This window comes from Notolabrus celidotus, chromosome 1, assembly GCF_009762535.1.
Source record: "Notolabrus celidotus isolate fNotCel1 chromosome 1, fNotCel1.pri, whole genome shotgun sequence".
Taxonomy (NCBI): domain Eukaryota; kingdom Metazoa; phylum Chordata; class Actinopteri; order Labriformes; family Labridae; genus Notolabrus; species Notolabrus celidotus.
In genome coordinates this window covers 25,431,430-25,456,427 of record NC_048272.1, presented here as the reverse complement: position 1 = coordinate 25,456,427, position 24,998 = coordinate 25,431,430, and the positions used below count along the sequence as shown (strand labels likewise).

The 24,998-nt window shown below is 40.6% G+C and overlaps 2 protein-coding genes and 1 long non-coding RNA gene across 3 annotated transcripts in view; 1 reads left to right on the top strand and 2 right to left on the bottom strand.

Annotated features, from left to right (window-relative positions):
* Window positions 1-10,105, bottom strand: part of LOC117820965 (synaptoporin) — a 37,737-nt gene extending 27,632 nt beyond the window's left edge. Inside the window, exons 1-2 of the mRNA XM_034694962.1 lie at window positions 9,945-10,105; window positions 9,748-9,813 (exon numbers count right to left, since the gene is read on the bottom strand). Of these exons, the coding sequence (XP_034550853.1) occupies window positions 9,748-9,813; window positions 9,945-9,962 (84 nt within the window). The 5' untranslated portion in view covers window positions 9,963-10,105. The remainder of the gene's footprint in view (window positions 1-9,747; window positions 9,814-9,944) is intronic.
* An 8,707-nt stretch (window positions 10,106-18,812) lies between these two features.
* Window positions 18,813-24,946, bottom strand: zbtb49 (zinc finger and BTB domain containing 49). The gene is made up of 8 exons (XM_034683218.1): window positions 24,858-24,946; window positions 24,277-24,477; window positions 23,059-24,167; window positions 22,925-22,971; window positions 22,762-22,835; window positions 22,465-22,547; window positions 22,098-22,259; window positions 18,813-20,862 (listed from the first exon to the last, which is right to left on the bottom strand). The coding sequence occupies exons 2-8, from the start codon at window positions 24,426-24,428 to the stop codon at window positions 20,117-20,119; spliced, it is 2,373 nt and encodes a 790-aa protein (XP_034539109.1). The 5' UTR covers window positions 24,429-24,477; window positions 24,858-24,946; the 3' UTR covers window positions 18,813-20,116.
* Window positions 21,307-21,866, top strand: LOC117812481. Its single transcript, XR_004631228.1, has 2 exons — window positions 21,307-21,615; window positions 21,720-21,866. It is a non-coding gene; the product is annotated as an uncharacterized LOC117812481 (long non-coding RNA).
* Window positions 24,947-24,998: the final 52 nt, after the last annotated feature.

Here is a 24,998-nt window from a genome sequence, read left to right as displayed (position 1 = left end):
CACCTGCTATACAAAGAAGTGACAACTGCAAGCTGTCATGTGAAAGCTGCATGATCTTTGCTTCAGTAGCTACACCACAGAAAAACAATCAGAAGCTCATTTAGTGGTGGCTAATCCCTTCCTGCGCAGGGAGCTCTTTGTGCCCTGCATAGCCCAGATTCATCTCCCCCACTATCTCTCAGCTCTCTCCCTCTGCAAGCTCGACCAAACATAAGCAGGCGGAGAATCACCATTTACTTTCGTGACAGTCTCCCTTCTTTGTGCCCTTCTTCTTCTGATGGGGTTCCCAGGGCAACAGTGTCAGCCACTTGGCTGGAACAAGGCCCCTGTGCCCTGCAGGGAAAACTGTCTCGCTGCACTTTTTGATACGGGGGCATCCTATGTAAATGTAATACAATCCCAGTCTGTGTGTGTGTGTAGATGTGTCTGTATTTGGGTATGGTGCTTAGTTTAGATCCTTGGTGAAGGATTCCTAATTAATCTCAAGGGGGAGAAGCACCCCCATTTATTTCAGCTCCTGAATCCCACAGGAAGGGAATGTTGGAGGTCCAGGTTGAGGACCAGGTTTGGATTAAGGAGCAAACTACTGAGTTTGGAGTTAGATAGTAACATTCTACACTCAGTGGTAGTGCTTGTTGCTGTGGAGTTTTATTTCATAGGAAAGAGGATTGTCTGGATGGATGGATGACTGAAGTTCAAGACATTTAGGGCAATTAGATGTTTTTAAGTACATATAATGATAGCAGTTCATGAGTTTTATAATTATGGCAAGAAGATAGTGGCTCCCTGTCACGGTGGAAAACATATCCACTGTAAATTCTAGAGCCCATGATGAGAATCGGTCGTAATGAAGATGGCCTTTAGTGAACAGAGCAGTGGCAAGAAGAAGAAAAGGACTTCAGCTTGAATGCAGCTCTTAAAACCAGTGGAGTACTCAGAATGTTTGAGGGGCGGGGCCAAAAAGAATTGAGAGGGTACCCGCTGTATGCCATGGGGCACTGGTGCACCAAAGTTGTGATCAATCAAGATCTGCCTCTTGCAGCATTTTGAAGACCATTTGTAAGCCCAAATCATTAAGTAGCTGCACAGGACTGGTTCTAGCCTATCAAGAATAAGGGTGAGCTGACAAGACTTTATGTGGACAACCTGGGCAGAAGGTAGACTGGTGTTAACCAAATTGGTCTATTTTTTTGCACACCTGATAACTACAGCAAAGGGTTAATTTAAACATACTGAGGCACAAGCAATAAGAGGGAGGTAGGGAAATTTGAGTGTCTAACACTTAATTCAAGACATTCTTAAAAACATTTATGCAACAATTTGTGGTATTTTTTTAATTATGTAAAAGGAAAACACCAAAATGTTTAGAGAAAAGAATGATGCTTTCAGCATGTAACTCACATCTTAGTGAGACTTATCAACATGGTCATTTGAAAACCCAACAGTGTAATAATGCAACATATGCACATTATCAAATGATAAAATCCTGTTGACCAATTAAACAATAAAAAAAAACATTGTAGAGATCAAAAATTACGTAACAGACCAAGCCTAACAACCAAACATAACCAGGGTAAATTACCAAGAGGGCACCCCATTTCGTTTTATGCAGTAAAAGGCCATCCAGAGGGCAGTTTTTCCCCGACACCCTCATTATTACCTGTTTTCTGTAGAGATTACAACCTTTCTAAAGCACTTCAGTTTTAGTTTAATCTCAGTTCATCCAATTAACCTGGTCCATAGTACTCTAAATAGGCCCAGAGTGTGTTTTTATGACATTCCCACTTCTTTATGCTCTTGTCTTTTCTCATACTGTCTCCATCCCTGTGCTCTTTAGTGTTCTACGTGTATGTCCCGTTCATGTAGACATGTCCCCCAACAGGAGACGACAGGCTAACCTTTTGCTGCCTGAGTCACAGATGGTGGACCGTCGTCTTGGGGTTGAGAGGGAGACAGAGGTCCTGCTCTGACCTGATGGGTCAGCTGCCAGCTTATCTTAAAATCACCTGACTGTTACTCAGACCTGGCTCAGTTATAGAGCATAGACTGCTTGGTGGTCACCTGGGTCCCAAACTATAGGCAGTAAAACCATCACTGATACATTATCATTGGTTAAAAGTAAGAAGCAGAGCTTGTAAGCAAAAAAGTGAACAAAATGTTCTTACATACAAACAGCCGATTCGTGCTGCATAAAATGTCTTTCAGGGAAACATTACACAACAGTAAAAGTGGTTGATACACGCTAAAGACTAAACCTAAAGTTGGAAGATATAAAACCAAAACGATAAGATGAAAAAAGTTGAACTGCTAAAGGTCACTAAGAGAAATAGCATCATTTTCTGTGGGGAACATGAACTATACAGTCTATGGTGGGGAAATAATGAGTGATTTTTCATTTCCATTTTTGACAACGCATTACAAAATTTGATTCATTGTAAAAAAATCTATAAAAAGCATGATTTTTGTCTTTTTATAATATGTTATATTTTCTTAAGATACTTGGTATAAATTTGATATTTGTCTTAAAACTGTGTACAGTATTTTCCTTGAGCCATGATTGGTTAAATGATCTTGGGACCGCCTCTGAAAAATCAAGGTTCCTCTGCTGTAGATTCAGGTTTAGTTTGAGCACAAAGTAGTGATTCCTGCTTCTCTATTTACCTTTGTCCCAGTCTTGAGACAGACTATGACTCAATGGCAGTATGTCAGGTTGACAAAGCCTTTAAATGTAGTCATTGCATAAGGATTTCAAACAAGGTGTAACAAAGAACAGGAGGTTTGTGTTAAGGTTTCAGGTCATGTTTGCAGACACAGACCAAAATTATTTATTTGCAATCAAAAAACCATTATTAGCTAGATGAGTCTTTACAGCGCGAGAGGTGAGGAGAAACCTTCAGACATATAACTTTAACAAAATGAGACATTAGAGAATAACAGACTTATAGATGAAAGATATTGCCAACTGCAGAGTAATGTATGAAGAAATCATAAATGCTTCATCTGTATTTAAGTGTCATTGGTGCTTTAAGTCACCTGCCTCTCTTTAAAGGTGACATATCATGCAAAATTGACTTTTTAATGGTTTTTTACCTGAAATATGTGTCCCTGGCATGTCTACAAACCCCCCGAGAATGAAAAAAATCCATTCTGCCCCTGTTTTGATTTCTACACCTTTCTATAAATGTGTGTGAAACGAGCCGTTTCAGACTTCCGTGTTTTTGTTACGTAACAACAATATCTGGTCTGTCACGGAGTCAGAGCTCGGAGCTTGTTCAGCCCATAGACTGCATAAAATAATACTGAATCCCTCCCCCGTTTTTCATTACCTGCACAAATGTGTGGTAACAAGGAGCTTAGGAGGGAGGCATGCTAGTTGTAGGCTGTCTTAATAAACACAAAGGTCGGTTTTACTCCCCACGTCTGCAGATTTGAAGATCTAGTGGATGATTTTTATTTATCATGGATAAGTGCTAGCGCTAGTTAGCATAGCCACATAGCTACATGTTCGTAGCTGTGTACCAAGACACACGTCTACATACTGATAAATTAAACAACAAGAAACACTAAATCTATGACCAATCCTTCAGAACGGTCCTGCTACAGGCGCCTCTCCGTCAGGATCAGATTCAGAGGGTTGAAGTAACGCGATCTATGAGCAGCCGTGTATATTCAGCCAACATGTAAACATTAGATCAACGTGCTGGAGAGCCGAGGCACATCCACTTCCGGAGGGGGCGTGGTCAGAGGGAAAACAGAGTGTTCTGAGGACTGCTGAAGAAAAGGACTTTTCAGGCATGCCAAAATCTGATTTCAAAGTGTTTTTTTGAGCATAAACTTTAAAGACATGTTTTGGGGACCTCTTAGACCAATATATATTGATGAAAAAAGCGTGATATGTCACCTTTAAACAGACATCTCAGCACGGATATGTTTGTTTGAATGGTTACTTCAACCTCAGTGCCATCTCTTGAAGCTTTTTAAAAAGGTGTAATTTTTCCTATGCCTTGTGTCGCGTTGTCAACAGATATTTAGTGATTTTGAAAGCTGAAAAACAGATCTCTGACCGGGCAAGTCTCCTGCGATATCTGTCAGCAGCTTCTCTGTCCTTTCACTTGTTTTGCTAGTTTGTGTGCGAGCATGTGGATGTGTGTGGATGTGTCAGTGTGTATGCATGTGTGCGATGCAGCACTTTGTCAAAACCTGCACAGTGCCTTATCAAGGGTGATGGGTCAGTGAAGATATAACACAGATGTGACAGAATAAAGGACAAAGACATGAACATGGAAATAAAGAGGGACGAAAGAACGAAAGTGTGTGTGAGCAATAAGATTGCTTTTCCAAAGAAACGATGAATCTTATTTTGACGAGCCTGCGGCGTACACACGTGTTTAATTAGTGCTGTATTTTATTCATGTGTGCTGTATTTGCATAACTACAGATTATTTCTGGCCTGTATTACTGAAGCTGCCAATGAGTAGTGTTCAATAGTGTTCATTTGTATCATCATTTTGAAAGTGTGGTTCCATTCATAATGCGTGGGAAGTGTCAGACAAAGTCATTAATTGCACACTGACATATCAGACTTTTTAAAGATATCTTTAGGGCAAAGATTCTTCACAAGAGATGCATCTCACTGATAAAAAAGCAGGGTCAAATTTGACTAAAAAAACAGTTAGTGGATACTATCAGCTGAGGGCAAAGACGCAACACTTTGTCCACAGGGTCACTAAGGCCAACTGAAACTTCACAGAAACTTTTGTTCAACTTGCACATTCATTTGTTTGTCTTATACTACGATAACACAGCTTAGTGAGGCGTTTTAAGACAGAGAGATACTATTAGAGATGCATCTACAAAAGACAAGTACCTGATCTGATATTGGAATTCTTTATGCGTGTCATCATTATGAAAGGTCCAAAAATGAAATGTGGAAATGTATTTTATTACTTCAAAAGTCAAAGTGAGCAGCACATTAAACGGTTAAACAGAAAGCCGGATGAGATTTTTCATTACTAATCACTTTTACATGTACATTAAAAGATAAGCATTGAATTTGAATGTAGCATTTCCTCAGGACTCCGTCTAATCCCTAATGGACCCTAATGACGGTGATTGGTTGGTGTTTTCCCAGGTTTACTCCGGCTGTAGATAGCAGCTTTTTTTCACTCTTTTTAAGAACACATTATGTATTGATTGCCATCGGGACAGAAAGATCATTTTAACCAGTATAACAAAAAGTGTATCTAAATCTGACTACCAACCCCAGCTTTAAATAGAAAATGACTGCCAATAACCCTGTACAACCTTGAATACAGACACATGTACCACGTAAACAAACTCATTCGTAATCTTCCTCTACAGTTGGCATAAAGCTTGTTGGTTTCATTGAGCCAAAAAATCGCATTTTTGGTCGAGAGAGTGTTGGGGTGAAGTGAGGGGTTTGCACATATCAAGTTAACAAAGATAAACAGTCAATAACACGTTGCCAATTCAGTAGCTGTTGAATGAGCTAGTTTAATCTTGTGTTTTTCACGGACTTAGATTCTATGTGGTGGTGGCTGACCACAGCTGTTTATTAACCAGACCAGAGAAGCTAAGAGAGGTTGTGGAACGTAACAGAATAGCAGCTGGTATACCAAAATCAACAACATGCACCATGTAAAGATGAAGGTAGAAAGTCTGCCAATGTCATCAAGAAAGGAAAGAGAAACTGGACAGTTATAGCCACAAGTAAGCAAACGTCACCTTGAAGGAACTAGTTTAAAATTTTCTACAGTTTACATATATTTTTTAGTTGTAACCTACCCTCATCAGGACCATGAAATAAGTGTAATGCTAATGTTAATCATATTTTGTGGCACAGGTTTATCTAACAAACCAACAGACAAATACAGAACTCTGCAAACCCGACTGACATACAGTAAATCCCTTTGGATGAGATCATATGACAGTGGGTCAGTTTTTTGACCTGAGGAGCACCACTACTTGTAAGTTAAACTCATGATGGACTCATCCTTTGTGGCTCATTAGCCTGAGTTTGGCTTGGGTACAGAAAGCTGTGGAGTTGATACCGTACTTGTAAAACTGCCCTGTGCAAGTAGAAACCACAGCAGTGACGATGCACCAGCTTATAAAAAAATGCATCATGTATATCATTTGCATCATGTGCTCAATCAACTGTACAATTTTGCTTCTCTTTCTCCTTCTATCTCTCTCTCTCTCTCACTCACACACACACACACTCACAAACACACACATATGAAGACACACACATTCACACACATGCAGTGAAGACTTTGGGCACATCTCAAAGGACAGCTTCTGCATGAGTTGGTCCATGGTGGAGATGAGGGGACCTTACAGCTGTTTGGAGCGGAATTTGCCAGCCACTGACAGTGTGCCAAACAGACCAAGAGCACACACCCACGCACGCACGCACGCACACACGCACACACACACACACACACACACACACACACACACACACACACACACACACACACACACAAACACACACACACACAAACACACACACACACACGCATGCACTAAAACCATCCTCCTGAATTTCTTGCAGACATAGTTGATTATGGAATAGCCTTTTCTTAGTGAAGAACCAGTGCGGAGTGACCATGCAGGAAACCAACCAGTCTGCTGCAACCATCTTGACGAAAATTAACACAACCTTTAAACAAGCTTCTGCTAGTCAAAATGACCAGTTCGCCGTAGAGTTGAGGGTTCATTATGATTTGCTTTGTTAATGCCAATAACTGCCTGGACTTCAGCCTTAAATGCCCCCAAGCGGGTATTCAAACCTGCTTAAGTGAACTGAAACACTGTTTGAGAAAATAACTGTGTAACGCAATCTGTTTACTCTGTTGCAAAAGGTGTGTTTACAGCTGCCATGTAGTAATGCTGTTTATGTGAAAAAGTTACATAAAGCCTTGTGTGTCTTCAAAGGAACATGTGTAACTCCTAACCCTGGTTTATACTTCTGCATCAAATCGAATGCCGTAGCCTATGTCATAGGTCTGCGTAGCAGCCCTTTTTTGACGCACATAGCCTGACATTCACCTCCTCCAAAATGTATCTACACATCTAAATTACACTGACTGCAAGCCCTATTATTGGGCCGCTTGACAGCATTGCATTACCTGCATTTACAGCACTTCTGGATTTGTCTTGATGGCTGTACACCAGCCGTGCATTTCATCTCCTCCGAAATCTCCTAGCTTTTCTTCCTTGTAATAATTGCTGAATGATAAATGGCAACATGTATCAGTTCTTAATGAACATATACGTCCAGAATCGCTGTGAAAAACGCAAGCAGAAAATGTAGCAGGACCTGAAACAGGCGACCTGACTATCATACAGACCACACTGTGTGGTGAGTGTGTGGTGCTCCATGTCGGCCATTGCTGCACAGGGTCAATGCAGAATAAACCAAATGCACTGTAATTTGACAATGCCAATAAATTTACTTTTGTTCTTTCTTAGATCATATCCAGTGCTTTAAGTTGGCCAATACCCTCCAATACACCTCCTACTAGTTGCCAGTCCTTTTGCTGGCATAACATGAAGCTCATTTCTCGCAGGAGAGAATTGGATAGGAGCATGGTGATGCAGAGATGCAGAAGTTATTTGTTTGTGTGACGTACTGAAGTAGATTTTTAAATAAATGTTTGTCGGGAAAATCCGCATTTAGCGTCCAATATCTTTTAGAAGGTAGAAATTCAGAATTCAAAACTAATTTTATAAAGTACCTTTTTTTCCTCTCACTAATTATAAAATTGTGTGCGTGTGTTATTTGGATAGTTATGCTTCTCAATATAGATTCTCTGCCCACTGCAATTATGCATTAACCAGAATTGATCTATTTGCTGTCACCATGTTAAATGCTGCTGACTACCACAGACAGCTGGAAAGACCTGCCATTTGTTGTGATTTAACTCACTTTATAAATATCCCTACCAAGCTCCGAACCATTCAAAGACCATCAGGTATGTATGTTATACATTAAATGACTTCAGTTAATTATAATAACTTGCACATTTTCCTAAATTTCGACAGTTCTTTTTTTTTTTTTCTCCATGTTGTTATATATTTATATTCTGCCTTTTTAAAAATGAAGTCACAGTCAGACACAGGATTGGTCCACTTTTGTTTTATATTAGGACTCTCTCAATGTATACGGACATGATGAGCTGGCTCTTTGCTGTGAACTTTTAGATCAATTTAAGAAGACTTTATGTAATGCGGTGAAAAACTTGGAAATTTTACACACAATGAGAATAATAGAAACATCCTTTCAGTTTGTTGCAACTGAACCAAATGCTACATCACTGATATAAAGCAAACAGCAAAGTTTAAGTCTATCCACAAATAATCACTGCAGAATAACTCCAAAAACCTATAGGTCATTATTTGAATGTTTTGCATTTTAAGGACCCACTGGCTATAGAGAAGTTGGAAAATGTTATCTTTTTTTTAGCTGCAGGCGAGGGAAAAGGTCACTTTTATAATAGTGCCATGACGATGTGGTGGTTGGCTGTGTTCCTCAGGTTTGTGTGCGTGTAGGAGTCAGTTATAAAGTTAACTTTAGTTTGTGTATGATTTCATGTGAGTTCACGCTACCAGGTGCTTTTTGTACCAACATCTAACTGGATGTTACAGGATGGTGTGCAGTCATGCTCACACAGTAACACATGCTGCCCTCCACAAACAGAGCATTGACAAGACACATGAAAGGAGCTTTTATGGAGTGTTATCTTTATCATACAGATGGTGCTTTGGATCACTTGCTTGTTCTTTGGCCCACAAATATCACAGTGGTTTTGGTCACAGACAAACAGCCAAAAGGGACACTCACTGGGACTCACCTCACTGATAGACATCTGCCTTATCTAAACATAGATGTCAAGTGTCTGGGCAAAGTGAGTTTGATTGTGTTGCACCATCTTTGCGTTTCAAAATGAAATATATGAAGCATATATGTGTTTTATTTGATTTTTGTTGAGAAGCAAGTGCTCTGCTGCTGGATGATTCTCTGCACATTTGATGGCATTTATAAAAGTGGGAAAGACTGGCACCCACACTCACACTCACACACAAACACATGTCATCTCTGTGCAAGGCTGAATACCCTTATGGCTACAGTAATTTCTCTAAACTCACATCAAAGAAAATCATTTATCTTCTTCTGCCTTCAGGCTTCTCTGCACTGTACAATAAACACGACAGACTCCAAACAGCACCCAGACACAGAGAGAGGTAGTAAAGCTTTGATTCAGTCAGAGCTAGGACACCCCGTTCTTATTAAGGGGGACATTTTTAGCACATGGATGGAAAAACGCATCTAAATTACGCATGGTAAAAAAAAACCCAATATCCAGCACTTTTCCCTAACATGAAGTTCTCACAGAGCGATATATCCTGACATGAACTTGAGCCATTTAGTGATGGTGAAATGGATCAAAGCCTGATTGATTGCTGTTGGTGCTCATTGCCATGTTGGAGTAACACACACACACACACACACACACACACACACACACACACACACACACACACAGAGATGTAATGAAGTTGAAGTCGTTTGAAAGAGATTCAGGATGTTTACTCAATGTAGGCTAGTATGAATATAAGCACACAGACACTTATTACATCCTACACGACATCATTCACCAATTTTTAGGCTGTGCATAATTGAGTTGTTGCATGCAAAAAAATATCAAAGTTCAAACTCACCCATTCCAAAACACGGATAAATCCCAGAGGTAATTTTAGCACTTGAAATGTCCCCGCAGATGCCAGCTGCGTAATGACACGGAGGGAGGATAAACTCATATTAATATCTACAACCAATTAACGACACCTTGGCCAATTTAGCAGGTCATCGCACATCTCTGAGTCAAAATGATCATCACACACGCTGCTTCACTCACCTGATCAGCGGTGTCCATTTCTGCAGCACAGCACGTTACTTTCTTTCTCAGTGGTGTGATTGGATGTAAACAATCTCACACCGCCAGCCAGGACCCCGATTGATGTGTCTGTGGCGCCGAACAGTCAGAGGCTCTCGGCTCGGATTCCGACTGCGACCGGAAACACCCGAGCCGTGTGCGCTCTTTTTTTTGTACTGTTGAGGAATAGCCCGTATTTGCCATGGAAACAGACCGGGATTGACGCCTCCATTTTCGCCACTGGAGAGGACTTTTGTTATCCATTGTGTCATATACTGAATCTTCATCCAGGGCTCACTCAATGAGGATTATGAATTAAATCATGTGTTTTGGCTTTAGATTATATAAGCAAGTTGACAAAACCTGTTTTGTCTGATTAAATTATTGTTTCCCTTGTTTTTATTTGGCTGGTTTGTCCTTCTTCTTCTTCTTTTTCTTTTCTTTTCTTTATCATCTCTTTCCTTGCAAGTCCTCCTGCCAACTTATTAAAAAAAAAAAGCTTCATTGCAGAAATTAGAACTAACCTCCCCCTTCTAGTTCCCAAACTTAAAACAATAACCTTTGAACCACAGTCCAATACCAAATAATTTGCAACGTTTACCACACCGGAAATGTGACTCACTTTGACTTGTATTATGCAATCGGTGGCAGCCAGAGAACAAGCCAGGCTCCATTCATGCACACAGGACAACACACATACACAGGTGACTTGGACTCATGATGCTCAACTACCCGAATGCTGTTTTTATCTAGGACTGCTGTGAGAGCTATAGGCAGTTTGTCATCTAATGAATTTGCACAGGCAGAGAGAGAGAGAGAGAGAGAGAGAGAGAGAGAGAGAGAGAGAGAGAGAGAGAGAGAGAGAGAGAGAGAGCAAAGATGACAGAGTGGGGGGGGGGGGCTTCCCTGAGTCTGCTTCACTAATGACAATTCCTTTAACACCAAGTCCAAACTGCTCTGACAGCAAAGCTAATTTTACATCATCTCTCCCCTCCTTCCTTCATCTCTACTCTTTCTTTTCTCCCTCTTCTCTCCCTCCCTCCCTCTAACTCTCTCTCTCTCTCTCTCTCTCTCTCTCTCTCTGGAGCTAACAAACTTATATACACACACACGCATGAACACACACACACACACACACACACACCTACACACACACCACACACACACACACACACACACACACACACACACACACACACACACACACACACACACACACACACACACACACACACACTCCCTGCCTTGAGGGCTCTGTCCATGTGACTATGGCTTTGTTGGATCTGACTGGCTAACAGGAAATCAAAGGGATCTAAGCAAGAGGAGCAGATTGTGTCATATGTATTATGAGTGGGGATCTCTTTAAGATAATTATCAAAAGCATTTCCACTGGTTCAAATGGACAAGGATACATGGTTTGAGATCATACAAACGTTATGCAGATACTACATGAATGTTGAATGAATGTAACATGGTTCACCAAATTCCTTGAAACATCGACACACAACTTTAATTATGAAGTTTTAAGTCTGCGTTATTTTCCTTTGGTCACTTTGGCTGTTTGCTTACTGAATATTCATGTTCACACACTCAGTATAATGAGAATCAGTTGTAACATTTTTATAAATAAAGATAAAAAATCCTTAAATAGACATAAGGCACTTAAAGGGATCCAGATATATCTGACCTTTTTGAGAAGAATACAGCTTTAACTAATGTGGATAGCCAACTTGGATTTGGCTGAAAATCTAACTCCATGCTTCCTACTCATCTCCAGCATTACACTATGTGTATGCCATGAAACAGCTTCATTTTATTTTGCTTGAGGGAGGACACCGAGAATAACCTAACACACATACTGACAGGTGTCCCAACACATTTCAAGAAACTGAAGAGCAGACCAAGAAAGAAACCCACCTGGGTTCAGTAGCTGAAGGCTAGTGTGCATGCTTGTGCATATGTGTTTATATGTGCTGATTGTGTTTAAGTGTGTAAAACAGAGACAGAACGGAAAACTACTGGAAAACTGGTCAACTGTTTTCCAGGTTCCGGCATCAGCAAGCACAACCTCAGAAGACTGCAATTAATTTAATAAAACGCTGCTGCCAGGCTTTTAACTCAAGCAAGAGAAGTGAAAAGTTCTTACACTGAGCATGTGAGCATCAGAAAGAGACCACAATGCAGTAGGAAGGAAGATGGCCTGGAGGAACACGAAGGGTTAAAATGTTGACTAGGCCTCCAAATTCCCCAGATGTCAATCCAGTAGAACATCTGCAGGATGTGCTGGGCAAGTCATCTATCCATAGAGGCCCCACCTCCCAACCTACAGGACTTGAAGGATCTGCTGATAACGTCTTGGTACCAGAGGCACAGCACACCTTCAGAGGTCGAGTGGAGTCCATGTCTCGTCAGATCAGGACTCTTTTGACCTACACAATATTAGGCATAGTCATAATTTTATGGCTGGTTGGTAGAGTTAGTTACATACATTAATGGCCTGGTATGAGTGAGGATGATAAGGATCATGGTCACTGATTAGAAGAAGGTGTGTAGATTGTAAGAACAGGAAAATGTGAAGGCTACCTGTGGAAAAGGTGTTTGATGACAGGAGGTGCAAGAGGACAGATTGAAAAAGAGTGGCAGCAGGAACAATTACCATTCTTCTCCTCAGCTTAGGACTCTTTCACACTGCAACACACAGAGGAATTATAATGCAGAGACTAGGTCAGCCACTGATCCATTTTATCCAACAATGCAACACGCCTCAACTCCACAGCAATTACTGCTCGGTTTGAAGAGCTGCCAGAGCACATATTTGGTGCTAATGCAGTCCAATAATGACGATGAATGCTGCACTGTACAGGGGGTGGAGGTATCCAGAAACAAGTGTGATATTCAAACATTGACGAAGAGTGAGTGTTATTTGCAATAGAGCATTATAAAAGGTGCGCTTGGCTCATGCTTTGCTAAAAAAACAACATGGTCGACCGATTCACTTATTAATTAAAACTATCCTCATATGCCTGTACCAACACAAAGCAATGAAACAGGATTAGATGCCAATACAAAAGATGAGCTTTGGAAACATTTCTGGGTAAAATAGCATTGGCCTTGGTCTCATTCTGCACCAGATAGACTGCGTGCATAATCAGGATTAACTGTAGCATGATGGGGTTTTGCAGACAGAGAGAGAGAGAGAGAGAGAGAGAGAGAGAGAGAGAGAGAGGAGAGAGAGAGGAGAGAGAGAGAGAGAGAGAGAGAGAGAGAGGCCTCACACTCTTAGACACAGAAGTTAGATACCTGCTTTATGCAGATGACCTTATTCTGTTGTCTCCAACCAGAGATGGTCTCCAACATAACCTGACCATCCTGGAACAATACTGCCAGAACTGGGCATTGGAGGTCAATTTTAAGAAGACACAAATAATGATCTTTCAAAAAAAGCCCAGATGTCTTGAAAATAAATATATTTTTACTCTGAATAACACTCAAATTAAACACACAAAGAATTATACTTACCTTGGTCTGAACATATCTGCATCAGGAAATTTTAACATGGCAATAAATGCACTTAAAGAAAAAGCACGAAGGGCAATCTATGCATTAAAAACCAAATTATTCAAGATTAACATTCCAATTAGAATCTGGACAAAAATATTTGATAGTGTAATTGTACCTATAGCTCTGTATGGAAGTGAGATCTGGGGCCCCCTCAGTATACTGGAGCATGGCTCATGGGACAAACACCCAATAGAAGCTCTCCATACTGAATTCTGTAGAAGAATCCTAAATGTTCAAAGAAAAACTCCAAATAACGCCTGCCGAGCAGAACTGGGACGTTTCCCATTACTATTAAACATTCAGAAAGGGGCAATCAAATTCAAGAGCTGAACCCTGAAAACTGTCCCCTTAGTCAGCTGGTGAGGAAGCTAATCAGTCAGACTCCAGTCAGCACTGATCCAAAACACAACCAAATTAAAGTCATCATGAAGCACTCCAAAGATCTGTATTTAGAACACTGGAGAAACCAAACAAAGACCCAAAGTAGAATGAATTGTTATTTGACCCTAAACCGTGATTATAAATTATCTGAATATCTGTACAGTGTCAGAGATACAAAACAAAGATGTATCCTGACCAAATACAGGCTGAGTGACCACCAGCTGGCTATAGAGACATGGAGACACAGACAGACATGGCTGCCCAGAGAGGAGCGTCTATGTGCTCACTGCTCTACAGGGGACATAGAGACAGAGATGCACTTCCTCCCCCACTGCAGCAAGTTCACTTTTCTAAGAGATGCCCACTACAGGGAAATTACTAAAATGGTACCAAACTTCCCAACATTAACCCCAGAAGAGAAACTGTCAGTTCTCCTGGGGGAAGGGTCAGCAGCTCCTCTGGCTGCTAAATATGTGTCTGCCTGTCACAGCCTGAGGGACGCACCATCCCATGGTGTTTGATTTTGGGTGGAGGTTTTGTTGAGCGCGCCGCATCGGGTGAGGACATTGAGATATGCTGTATAGGTGACACCATCGTTCATTAATGCATATAAAATATGTAATATATGGTTGATATGTATGTGATGAATATAATATGTAATGAATATGGTGTGTGATTAATGTATATATGGTGAGTGTAGTGTGTTGTGAATATACATAATGTACTGTATGAATTTATGTGCTTTGGCAATAATATCTCGTTGTTCATGCCAATAAAGCAAATTTGAATTGAATTGAATTGAGAGGGAAGAGAGGGTCATGGGAAAACAGAATTCCCCATCAAAGTAAATCATCCTGGTAACACTGCTTGAGTAATTACCTTAATGATTGCACAATCAGCCCCATTTACTTCTATCAGAAATAAAAGGTTCTCTATAATCATGAGGTATGTCCACTGGAATCCTGTTAAAAATGAGTGCCTGAATATCATTATACTGTGCAGAATATCAGCATTATAGATTACTTTTTTATTGCTGAGAAATGTTAGTTTCTAGTACATGGTATGTGAAAGTTTACAGTAACATGTATGTCATGTTTAATGGTAAAAAAAATCGTAGATCTTCAAAGGATTTTTGTATGGCTTTTCTGGTAGAGAACTGCTGCAGGGAACTATCACTCAAGTTGAGATCAATGAAGATCTGCTTCTTGCAGCATTTGAAGACCATTCTGTAAAACCTGAGTTCGAATTACCAATAGAGGAGTTTAAATGGCGTTAGATTTATGTCAAAACGGGCAAGCTTGTAAAAACATATACACGAGCAGATAATGATATTTCACACGCGCAGATATGAACGTCTCAGGAGGAAATTCAACAATCGAGAGGTATTTAGGCAACTGCGAGCGTGCATAAAAGCATAGGGACAGAGGAAGAGAGTGACACTTGCTTGTGAACAACAATTCGCGCAAGCACAAATCAGCTCTGCGCGGAAAGTTTCTGTATGTATCTTTGGCACTGAAAAAATAACCTAGAGGGCACTTTTTGTTTTACATTTTATGAGCTGGAAGGGCACCCAGAAGGCACTTTGTGCAAATTCTCTGAGTGCAGGAAAAATCCTCCATGTGGAGAGCGAATAAGGCTGTAATAATCCACCATACTGCAATTCTGGAGCCAATTGTCAGATGATTTAGCTCTGATAATGTCTTTAGTCAACAGATATTTACATGCAAGTGCAGCTAACAAATGTTGTTTAACTCCAACTACATTCTTGTTTCTTAAGTTGTTAGTTTGACTGTAAACAAATAATGCATGGAAATATAAGTCCTATATGGCTAACTACTGTCTACAAAGTATTTGAAAAATATCTGGAAATACAATAAGGCATCTCCTAATCGAACCATTTCCTGGACATTTTTGCGTTTTCTTTTACATCAACTGTCACTACAAAGTGACGTGTTCTCTGACTAACTCCTCATTACAAGAACAAGGTTATTATTGGGGCCTGGTGATGAGAACATGTTTCTTCCATTGCTGTGATGTTCCTTTCTGTGCCTAAGTTGGGAAGACAGAAGGGGTGTCTTCACACTCTCACACTCCAGTATCTGCTGCAAAGTGAGAACATGCTCCAGCTCACCAGGGTTTCAATCATTTCCTAAAGTGGTCTGTAGCACGCTCAGCTTTCTCACAAAATAACTGAATGACTCAAAATTACATATGGAAACACTTTCCATCCAGTGTCTGTGTCTGTAGTCCATCAGTGGCTGAAGAACTGATGTGAAGGGCAATGAAGGAGAATGAACACCATGAAAACAGATTTATCCTATGTGTTGCTAGGCAACTAATCCAGCAGGCATGGAATAACAGGGCATGTATGTTGTGACAATGACAGGCTATTTTACAATAAGTGCTGCAGGCTCTTTGCACTGTTGAAACATCTCACATTAAGGGTTGAGTTTAGTAGTGACCATGTGTATGATATGTGTGGAGTGTAAATCTCACTTGTAACCAACATACTCAAGTCTTAAACACAATACAATCTATAAGCAATGTCTAAACCTTCAGCCACTTAATTAGAGATGACAGAAGTGTCATTTAATGTTACTGTTTATGTGTTGCATTACATTCTGTCATTGGTAACTTGATGTGTTCTGCAGCTGGTCAATTATAACTTTTATTGAACCCTACTTCATGTATTGCTACAGTGACATTTTGGTTTGCAGGGCCATTGTTTATTTATTTTTACACATGTCATTAGACAGTATACTGTAGGATTTGGTTTCTAGCTCCCTCTGTAGTCACTATAATGGCATATCACTGTACAACAATGCATGGGTTAAATGACAACACTTCTTTTGAAAAACACATTTGTTGATATTAATTCTTCATCATTTTTCCGCCATTATGTCCTCAAGGCAACGCCAGGTTCAACATTTAGGGGCATGTGATTGGCATCAGACCAAAATGCAGGAAATATATTTTACATTTTTTGTGCTGTAGGTCATAGCTAGCCAGATTAAAAATGAAGAACACTTTCCCAGAATATGTAAAATTTCACTTTTGGAAAATATGAACCTTTTCGTGATACTATAATTTATTAAGATGCACCTGTAATGTGTTTTGAGTTATTAGAGTTTTCTTGGGAAAGTAATCAACCCTCAGTACTTTATTTGAACACATGGAATGCTATACCAAGAAATGAATATTCTACATTAAGATGTGAACCTGAAAGTTAAAAATAGGTATACATGTTTAAGTACAGTGCATCATGTACAATGTGAAATAGTGTATTCAGCATTTTATAGCTGAGCTACACTATGGGATGTTAACAGTGCAAATCTATAAATCCACACATATCTCACGCAGGGACAAAAAAAATTCTTCTGATAGGCCTCGATCTTGTACATTTCATACATGCCAGACTTGGGAAGGTTGGGTGATACCAAAACTCAATGATGCTTGTTACTCTCCTGTCATCCTGCAGGTAAAGACCTGAGCTTGAGAAAATGTCCACTTGTTTTAAAGTACTATAATAATGTTAAGGTGGAATCAAATTACAGCTAAAGGGTTATTTAATGACTCAATTTGAATAATTAATATAACCAGTCTCTAATGAAAACACATTGCTGGTTTAATTTTAATGACACATATGTCTATTTTAATATAATTTTTTAAATATCAATCTAAATTCTGCAACAGCTAAGCTCAACAGTTAAAAAAATCTTGAAGAATTTCTTTATGTTCGGACTCGACAAAGGTATCTTATTTTTAACTTTGTGAATATTTCAATGTTGATTTTTGTTTGTTTGATCTCAGCCTATTAGAATTGTAGGCCAGTTCATGGTTGTGTTGAGGTGACATATTTGTTTTTATTTACATAACAGATGAACGTAATCGATTCAGGCACCTTGCCGTAAATTGCGACCATGTCCCCTTTTGAGAGAAAGCAGTCTATCTGAAATGACTGTCAGTAAATGGAAATTGCAGGGGCTTTGGCAATTCACTAATCTAACATAATAAAAATGTACTATTTATTGGCTGTTGACAGAAAAAATGTAATGGCCAGTCAGGGAAATATATGAATTGGGACTTTTCTGACCAGCACTTTTCATTTAAAAGAACTCCAACAAGAACTAAGTTGAAGGGTTGACACAATGTCTTCTCAGTCTGCCTCTATCAAACTGGATAAAAGACCCAATCTTGTGACTGGAGGTGTCATAAACCATCATCTTAAATTTTTTATCCAGTTATTTTAGATAACTATAAAATAAAAAGAAACCTAGATGCCATTGGTACACTCATGTATTAATTAAGGCTGTCAACCATTTCCTTTTTTAAAATTGTGATTGATTGCAGAATTCAGTAGTTAATCACAATTGATCACATCTTTTTATCTCATGTCCAAAATACCATTATTTCACATTTCAAAACATGTCCGTATTAACAGTGTAAAGCAACCAGTGTCCTGATTTGGGAATCAAATACATGCAATGACATTATACTTTATGATCTTCACTTTTCGATTTATTATTCAAATAAATGCTGCACTGCTACGCCAGTGTGGTCTGAAATCTAGAGGTACGAGACAGTTTCAAAGTGCTTATTCTGTAAAACACTGTTGGATAACACTGTAACATGGAGGAGTGTGTGGAAGTCATGTCAGTATTGTGTGCAGTTACTCTGAGATAATTCTGATTACTCACTGACGTCCAGTGACCCCAGGAGAAACTCTTGTTCCCTGCAATGGTAGGGCATATCACAACATGCTATCCATGAGCCATTCCTGTCCTCCATATGTCATGCCATTAATTGTGCAAAACTCGTAAATCAAATATCTTCAACAATAATGAGTTATAAAACAAAAGAATCCCCCATACAGTGTGTGCAGATAGAGAACAGAACAATATCTTTTTTTGAACCAGGCTTTAAACAGGTTTATTTTGCAGGAAAAAACAGCTCTTTAGAATGGGTGTGTATGTGGCTTCCGGTGCTTTTGCAGCCAGCCTCAAGCAGACGCTCGATGTACAGCAGGTTTTTAGCACTTCTGCGTTGGCTTCATATTTTAGGATGTTGGAACACTTGGAAGTGACATTTGACTGATCTCATAGACAAAGACTTGAATGATTCCAGGAGATCTCATCATGAAGATATAATGTTGGGGGGGGGCAAAATTCATAACCTCTTGACCAATCAGAATCAAGTATTTAATACAGATTAGATTAGAAAGAAAGTCTGTTAAATAAATAAAAGTTTTGTGCTGCAGCTTATTGCACAACAAGATCCCATTTTCTACAGCATTTCAAACAAATAATTTACAGATCTAATAAAAATATACACAGGCTTCTTACGCCTTTTTTAACTTAAAAACTATAAAAAATAAAACTATTAACATTATTAAAGTGTGGTTGTGCTTCAGCCTCTGTTATGGAGGGCTGCTAATGGTTTTTCAAGCAACTGGCTGCCACTGTGCTAGCTTTGCTTGAAGCTCCAAAAACTTCAACATTTTTGGCACAATTAGAAAGTACTCCCAAGGACAAGATTTCATCCACCCATCACCATGTCAAACCATAATATGTGGTGGCATGCGATCTCCACCAGCTGTTCCCTGGGGAGAAACTGTATCATCATCTGCAGTTTCCAGAGTTGTGTAACAGCAGTTTTCATCCCTCATGACTCAGAGTCAAGTTGTGATTTATTTTAACCTGTGGAGGAGTAGGAAGCACTTTAATTTTATCTTTGTTCCATCTAAGGAGTAACCATGTCTATGTTTTAATGCATAGTTTTAAAAAAACGTAAAGGGTTACTTTTTTTTTCTGAAGTGGGTCGTATGAGGTAGTTAGTGTATTACCTACAGGGGATGCCAGTCGGCCCGGCCCCTTTGTTGAGAAACCAGAGAGGGAACTCGAACGGAAGCTAGGTTATCTATACCGCTACTTCATGCTATTTCAAGAAACTCATTCACTAAAGGGGGTAGCAGTTGTTAGCCTAGCTTCTGTGCTGAAACTACATCCAGTTTCTCACTTTCTGAGCCAAGCCGGCTGGCATCCCCTGAGGGTAATACACTTACTATTGACAAGCACCTCGACAACAATAACAACCCCACTTAAAAAACCCACAACCTATGCTTTTAAAGCCAGCAATAACAATCCAAATCAACACAAAAGTGCACATCGTCTTAACTTGCAACTTTGTAGAAGAGGCGCAGAACCTGGGACATTTTACTGCTCCATTTCATTATCATTCTGCAGAGTTTTCATCGCCAGGCCCCACAGAGTCACACTTGAGATAAACTGGCCTTCACTTGACCTGTAGGACCCACTATTAGGCCTGTTACTAGAGGTAAGTGTACTGTAGTGATTGTCTGAGGGAGGCAGGTATGGTCTCCCTACCACACCTCTGCCCCCCTCTACTGACATGTTCCCATTCTCCACATACGGCCCATACACCACCTCCTGAGGTAGGTGGGGTTTTGCAAGCTTCATGTGGTCTGCGTCAGTCAGAGCTGCACCCCTCTCCTGGTGGCTGGAAGAGAGAAGGTGGTGGGGCACCAGCGAACGAAGCTCAGGAAGAGGTGTTGGGGTAGAAGCTGGGCTGATGTGCATGCTGGGGGATGGAGTCTCCAAATGTGGTGCTGACTGTGACGGTGACGGAGTTGTAACCGGGGGTTTCTGTAACCCTGAATGTGGCATCAGGCTTGGGAAATGCTCCTCTCTTGTGGCCGCAGTAGGCTTACTCTGGCTGACAGGGTTGGGGGCCGAAGCCGCTCTGTCTGAGCTTCGAGGTGGGTCAAGGTTGTCGGTAGCTGGGCTGTCAGCTGGGGCTCCTTTGCAGTGTGAGGCGCTGTGTCTCCTCAACATGGCAGAGCGGGTGAAGCTCTTTCCACAGGCATTACAGACGTATGGTTTCTCACCAGTGTGTGAGCGTATGTGACGCTGCAGGTCCCCTGAGCCAATGAAGCACTTCCCTACATTTATTTAGAACACAGATTGACGTTTTAAAAAAAAGGGATATTATCTAGTCTGCACAAAACTCTGGGTACATTCAAGTATACTCAACATACTTCTATAGATTATAGCATGCAATAAAAATATAATACAACTACATCTGGTCATATTTTACATTAAAAAGGCAGGCATGGTTTGGGCTATTCTGCCTCCTGACACAGCAAAATGAATCTCACGTCCACTAACTGCAATTTAGAGAACACAATGCAACATCGACTCGTGAATCAACATTAGAGTTGCACCGAAACAACAAAGTAGTCAGTTCAATAGTTGGAGTTCGATGGAGCTAGTTTAAAAGCAGGTTTTGATAAAGATTAATTGTATGAGCTCATACTATGTGCTCAAGGATTTAAGCGTTCTGTTTTACTAATTTTAGCAGGCAAATCATTATTGATCAAGTTCTTAAAAAGGTTAAAATCCTTGTTGGCCTGCAAAAGGAAATTTAAAACTCCTTATTTGAGAGAGAATACAGAAAAGGAGAATGACACTGCAGTCTGCACGTTCCAAACTTCTTGTGATGATTGCAACATGTTTGTGCCTTTTTAGTTGGTTTCTTTTGTGGAGTCTCTCTCCTTCTCTCAGAGATTGGGCGGCTCCTCCCACACCAGCACCTTCACACCTTCACACCTGCACCTGATCTCTGCAATCACCACCTGCATTTAATCCCTGCTGGGAGGCTTCTCCAGTGCCAGATTATTCCCGCATCTGAAGTGGTATCTTGGCCTGTTCTCTAGTGAATTTGCTAGTTTGCTATTGAGTGTTCCAGTTTTGTGCTTTTTACCTGTGACTAACCCTGCTGTCTCTGTTTCTCCACAAGCCCCCAGTGCTTTTTCCCTGTCGCTGCCACACTGCCTCACTCTCTAACTGGATTTATTCACCAGCCTCCACCTCTAGTCCTCACGCCTTGGACCCTGGATCCCTTCCCTGCTCCCTTTGTTCCATACAATAAATTCACTGAACTGCGTCCTCTGCCTCTGGCTGTGCTTTTGGGTCCACACTGTTACATCTGGTTTTCTAACCGTCACACTTCTACTAGTTGCAAATCCCAGAAAAAAAAGTTGACCAATTGTGTCAGCCCTGAAAAATGGTTTTAACAGCTAAAATTACATTTTAATCAATGCTAATAATACTAGAATGCAATACTACAACAACAATACGACTACTACTACTACTACTGACAGAGACACCCCCTTACCACAGGTTGCGCAGCTGTGTGGTTTTTCCCCAGCATGGCGTGCCTTGTGCTTCAGAAGCTTCCGGTGTGTGTTGAACGATTTTCCACACTGGTCACATGTAAACGTCTGGTCTGTCGCATGAGTCCTCTTGTGCTCCTTGAGGTTACTCAGATTGTTAAATCCTAACCAACAGAAGTACCATAATTAAAAAAAAAAAAGTTTTATAATATGTGCTCTCATTTCCTCCCTGCGTCTGTGGACTATACACACATTCCTATCACACATCAGTAAAGGTCTAGCTTGAATTAGACTATTTAATAAGAATTACATTTGGATGAATTAAGAAAGCAATTATGATAATTTCTCCCGGTCAGAGAAGTCATTTACCTCGACCACAGATATCACACAGATGGGGCTTTTCTCCTGTGTGGACCACTTTGTGACGATGGACATCCCCTGATGCTGTAAAACTAGGAAATGTGGGTAAAATGTTATGTGTCAGCAACTTAAGGGACTGGTGGGACTGTTCGATTGAGGGAAAATATCACGTGACAATACTGAAATGTAACACTAAAGCCTTAAAGGTCACGTTGCTGTTCTGCACAAATATACACAAAGGGAGACGTTTTAATGACAAAATATGAAATATCAATGTGGAAAATTGACACATGAAAGGTTCCTTACCTTTTACCACATAACTCACAGATGTACGGCTTCTCTCCAGAATGTCGCCTCAAATGTGTCTGCAAGTTTCCAGCCTATAAAACAAATCAGGTATCTGATTTTATTACTTGATTTATATTAAGTCATCATCTATAGCAAAGCAGAAATATGAATCAGACTATACCTGTGAGAAGTTTCTCCCACAAACATTGCACTGAAAGGGCTTCTCGCCTACAACAAAACAGAGTTTGTATCTGAAGACAAAGTGTCAAATTCTTACTTTTTAAAGTATAATTATACAATTATTAACACTGATACCTGTATGTGAGCGCTTGTGAAGCTCCAGGTTGCTTGGGTGTTTGAATATCTTCCCACACACCTCACAGCAATATTGCTTGTTCCCTGTCTGCTGAGCTGACTCTGGTACAGTCTCCATATTTTGCTCCTCTTGGTTCACAGTTGGAGGACTGGGAAGTTGTGCATCTGTAGCCGTCTCTGTGACCTCCTCCCGAGCTTCATTTCGCTCCTCTACGGGATCTTGTGAGGCTTCGGTCTGGACCACAGACTCTTCTTGATGACTCACTTTTGGGCAGCTGAGAACGGGTTCACTAACTGATTCTGCAAACATCTCCTCCAGGGCTTTCTGAGAGCGGAGGTAGTTGTATTTCTTCAGGTACACAGCCTTCTTTGGGCGCACTGGCTTGTTGAGTAGGGAGTCTTCAGAGTTAGAGCTTGGGGTATTTAAATTATCTGAAGGTGTAAGAGAGGAGGTTGGATTCTTTTCAACTACCACAGATGTACATGGAGGATTGGGCTGAGAAGGGTTTCCTGAGTATATGGGAGTGTGGCTAACACCAGGCTGACACTGCTGTTCTTCTACTAGCACCAAAGGGCCTTGATGTGAGGCAGCCATAGTAGTTTGCATTGCACTTTGTTTGAAGTACTGCTTACTGTAGAAGTTACGGAGCTTGTAACCATGGACAAGCTGTTTTTCCACAGGTGCCTGAGTGTTGCTAGCTGTGTCACAGTTTGGGCCGCTGTTAGGCACAGAAACAGACATCCTTTTGGTGTGATCAATGTCACTGCCAAAGCCGGCCCTCTGAGTGTCAGAGGGACAGTGGAGATCAACATCATTGGGAAGACCGCTCCCCAAGAGGCAGTCCTGCTCAGAGCCCAGCATGCCTGGTAGAGAGAATGAAGACATTTCCACTGGAGGAGGACAAGGCTTCAGGAAAGTGTTACACATGCCCTGTACATTTGGAACCTGCAAACACTGGGCGATGTCCAGAAGTGCTTGAACATTATCTTGGTTGATGTCAAGATGGGAGGTGTACATGTAGTCCAATATTTGCCCAATGCCACCAACATCCTGGATAACCAAGTTGAACACCTCATTCTTCTGACTGGGAGAATTTTGGAATAAAGACCTAGAAAGATCATAGCACAACTTTTCACATTCACCAGCAAAGTTTGAATCATATATTGTTGGGGTTGTAATTTTGCCTTTAATTAACAATATGTGAAACATTGAGGCACCTGAAATAGGAGCTGAAAGCAGCCAGGACGTTTTTGTGGGCTTTAAAGCAGACACCTTTGACCACCAGCATGCAGTCACACAGCAGCCCCTGAATCCTCTGCTCCTGGAGCTGCTGCAGGAGGTATGAGCTGTGGCTGGACAGTGGGTCCATGGTCACTCAACTGCTGAACCTCTCAATTTCCAACTTCTCCATCAAAACACTAGTAAAGGGGACACATTTCAATAACAACACATCTGTCATCATAAAATATTAATGTTTTGGTCGGCAATGGCATGCAAATAAACAACAAGGTGCAACTGAGCGCTGGCAATACTTCTGAAAATATAATATTCATGTGTAGGATTCAACAACTGCGCAGGATCAAGTGTGTCTGTGCAACGAGAGACCACCCATGCAAAAATTGGACGTCAAGTGCCAACAAGCTAACGACTGAGCTAAGCTTCACAAACCACAACAGTAAGCGGTGTGGATCAATGTAGCAATAAACCACACGGGACGGGATATTAGATTCAAAACTAGATACCGATATACTGCTATTACATCATAAATTATTATGAATGAGTGTACATTCAAACTTACAACTGGGGGTCCTCTTTTCATTTGGATGATGGGTCACTTTTAGCAGAGTAGTGACGTCACTTCGCTTCCTGGTGACGACCGTATTTCTTGGGGCACAAAATTTAGTTTTAATTTTTGATATTGTTTTTATGTAGACATTTT